The following is a 3,643-nucleotide window of genomic DNA, read 5'->3' on the forward strand; positions in this document are numbered from 1 at the left end:
CAGCTACCTAGCCAGACAGGCACACGCAGCTCGCATATCCTAGAGTGATATCCCCGTCGCTGTCTCGGTCGTTCCGTAACCCAAACGAACATCCGATCCCCCTGTCGTCGAGGTTAACGAGCGTGGCAGATCAGCAGCAGAGAAATAAACAAGTGTAGAGATTAACCACAAAATTTCCTTTAATAATTGAACGGATGCAGACAACCGAAACAAGGATCAGATGTATACACGTCACGAGATGAAAAGGGTGACGGGGATGAGGATGTGAAAATCCCTTTGCTATTTGCGAGGTGTCTGAAAAAGAATTCGATCATTCGCAAAGAGAAAAAGATAAAAAAGAATTCGATCATTCATCAGAACGGCTCCGCTTTCTCTCTGCTTGGAGCACCGGCATGTGCGTTATCCGGCGAAAAAGACCGACCTGGGGAGCCACTCGATTCCACCAGCTTTATTTGCCTCGCCAAAGTGAAAAAGAGGAGCTAGGTAGAACACATACCCATGGATGACCTAGCATCCATTGTTACCTTCTTTTAACTTTCTTTTTTATTTCTTGCAGGATAGCATTCGTTAAGTTGGCAGAAAGATATTCGCGACAGAGATACCTGTTGTGTCACACCGTTGGCCGGAAATGAAATCTCCTAGTCGGACCCGTTGCTTCGTCTCGCCACGGAAGAATAATGGTCCAGGAGATCGCTTGTCCGTGCCTGACAAGTGTGGCCTGCTCTCTCTTGGCTGACGTGGGGCCCACTTGTCGGCCAGTGCTACTGTCACACTTTAGTTTGGCACACATGGGGGCACCAAAGCCAGACGGTCAGCAACTAAATAATGCGCCACCGGTAGCCATCAGCTTACCGGTAAAGCAAATCCTTCCCTTGCAGACTAATGCAGAACATATATCTCCGTGCCATGCCCATCACACACGCAGAAATCTTTTCTTTTTTGGAACATGACAAATATCAAAAGCGACGAAGATGACGTGCCCATCTGGCGTTCCTAAGCCGATATATACACACACGATCATCAAACTGGTGGCTCAGCCAGCATCGGCAACACCGGCATAGTACAGCAGGCTAGCAACTGAGTCATCAAGTTTCCTGCTGAGCTCCCACCGGCAGCAACGACATGGAGGATCACTTCGACTTTGGCCGGAAGATCTCCAAGGAGGACGAGGGGGCGGCGGTGAAGCCGACGAGGAGCTTCCGGTACGAGGACTACAGCACCAGGCGGGTCTTCCTGCGGAGCTATCCGCTGCAGTGGGACTGGTCGCCGGCGCCGGACGACGACGAGAAGCACGCACTGGCCGGCGCTACCGAGGCCGCCGAGGTCGGGGACGACGGCGACGAGCGCTGCGGCGGCGGCGGCAGGGGGTGGAAGAGGCAGGTGCTGGAGGTCGTGGTGGAGTGGGGGGAGGACAAGCTGCTGCTGCTCCGGAGGGCCAAGAAGCGCCTGGCGCTCTACTTGCTCGGCTGTCACTACGGCGGCCGCCCGGCGCTACCCTTCCGGTCCGGCGGCGGCTCCTCCACCGCCTCCATGCTCACCTCGAGATGATCGTGCCGCGCGATCTATTCATCGATCTACATCTGTTCTTGCTGATCCTTGTTGTGCTCCCTTTTCTTTGCTCTCTGAATGGGATATAGAAAATAAGTACACATATGCTAGCAAAAAATTGATTACCGCAAGTAAATAGAATCTGTAGCAGTGCTAATATGTTCATTGAAAATTAGAGGCATTGTAGAAAGGTGTTGATCCCAGGGAATCTCTGGGATAGATTGGCAGCTGAAAAGGTACCACTATCGTTTCGAAGGGGAAAAAGAGAGGAGAAAACGAAAAAGGCACCACTCACTACTTGTTCCCTTGGAAAAGAAATTGCACCGACGACCTTTGCAACATGTCATCAGTAATAAAAACGCCATGAATGAGTCATCGTCCCATCTATAATAACAAAACAGATGCAGGTGAAATTGGGTCTCCACAGTGGCTAGAGAAAAGAGCTGCATACAAGAACCACAAATTCTAAAAGAGGGCCTACACATCCGAACCTGATCACTGGATCAAAATTTCGGTACAAACGTCCGTCGGACGAGATAATAAATGACCACATGCATGTTTTTAAAGTCAAATATGCTGGCATGTGGTTCTTTAGGATTAAATTTGGACACCCTCAAAGTAATTGCTGGCTACAGCAGAATATACATATTTTATAATTGTAATATTCTGTGTAAATTTGTTTCTGATTTGTTGTAATGATAACTCTACCATGCTACTTCACAAAAAGAAATTTATGGACCTGAAGGCACATGTGATCGAGGTACCCACTGGTCACACTTCGCAAGCGATAAGTCATGCTTTTTTTTTCACAAGCATGTGGTTCTTAGGCTGAAAAGTACGATCTCTCCTTACCATCCAACTTATATTTATATTCCTTTTCATTTCTTGTTGGCTAAAACTTTGCATAAATAAAGTTGTCAACGACAAAGGTATAGTTCTGGGTGCAAGCTGTAGGCTTCATAAAAACAGTTTCGTCATCTGATTTGCAATTATTTATTATGTTTAATATAAAATTAAAATATATTATAGCTTTATTTTAAATTACTAGAGTTGATAGTTTTATCTAACCTATATATCATCATCTCACAACCCATTACTAAACATATGATTATTATTACCATGAACGGATGAAGATCTTCGGTGTTATTTATAATGTAGATCATAGCCACTACTAGATTTTTGGTCTAATGCAACGGCGGAAAAACGTTGCAATATGCCCAAAATCGATGCAATATCTAGCAATTGCAACGGCGACCGGTTGGTTGGCAGGTGTGGCAAGTACTGGCGTGGCAATAGCTCTTTGCAACGTTTTTTGTGGGCCGTTGCAACTAATGGTAATTGCCACACACATTTTCGTTGCATTATAGATGGCAATGGAGGATTTCGTTGCATTAGCATGTATTGCAACGCAAGCAGTCATTGCTATAGTACGTATGAGAATATATTGCCACGGAAATTTGACGTTGTGACATATCCTATGGCAAAATTTCTTTTGTGGAAATACACTATATTGCAACGGAACCATTTTCGGTGGCAATAATTAGTTTTGCAACGGAAATGATAACGTGGGGATTGTTTCTATGGCAACACAACTTCTTTCGTGGCAATAACTTATATTGTCACGGAAACATGTTTGGTGGCGATAATTCGGTTTGCAACGGAAAATATTACGTTGTGACAGATCATATGGAAACGCAATTGGTTTTGCCGAAATAAACTATATTGCCATGGAAACATATGTGGTGGCAATAACTCATGTTGCAACGGACAATATTTAGAAGCAAGATGATATGTTGCAACTAATTAGGGGTGAAGGTTTTTATGTATTTTTGCAACTTTTATCTTCCGTGGCAATAAGTTGTTGTGCAATTGAAAGTATATAGATGCAATAAAAGATGTTGCAACGACCTGGGGTTGCTGCAATTATTTTTTTTTTTGCAACAGGTGGATGTATTTCTTTTCGCAACTGAAAGATGTTTTTCGCAACGGATTGGATTTTATATATTTGTATATCGAATCGTTTGTGCAACGAAATGGTTTAACCAAAAAATGAATTGCATCATCATGAATATAAAACCAAGCCATCTCGACATTC

At 44.4% G+C, this 3,643-nt stretch overlaps 1 protein-coding gene across 1 annotated transcript; it reads left to right on the plus strand.

The window, feature by feature from the left end:
• The first annotated feature begins 958 nt into the window (after positions 1-958).
• On the plus strand, positions 959-1,923 carry LOC117851772 (uncharacterized). The gene has a single exon (XM_034733670.2). It carries the CDS (start codon positions 1,123-1,125, stop codon positions 1,546-1,548), a length of 426 nt encoding a protein of 141 aa, XP_034589561.1. The 5' UTR covers positions 959-1,122; the 3' UTR covers positions 1,549-1,923.
• Positions 1,924-3,643: the final 1,720 nt, after the last annotated feature.

This window comes from Setaria viridis, chromosome 4, assembly GCF_005286985.2.
Source record: "Setaria viridis chromosome 4, Setaria_viridis_v4.0, whole genome shotgun sequence".
Classification (NCBI taxonomy): Eukaryota; Viridiplantae; Streptophyta; class Magnoliopsida; order Poales; family Poaceae; genus Setaria; species Setaria viridis.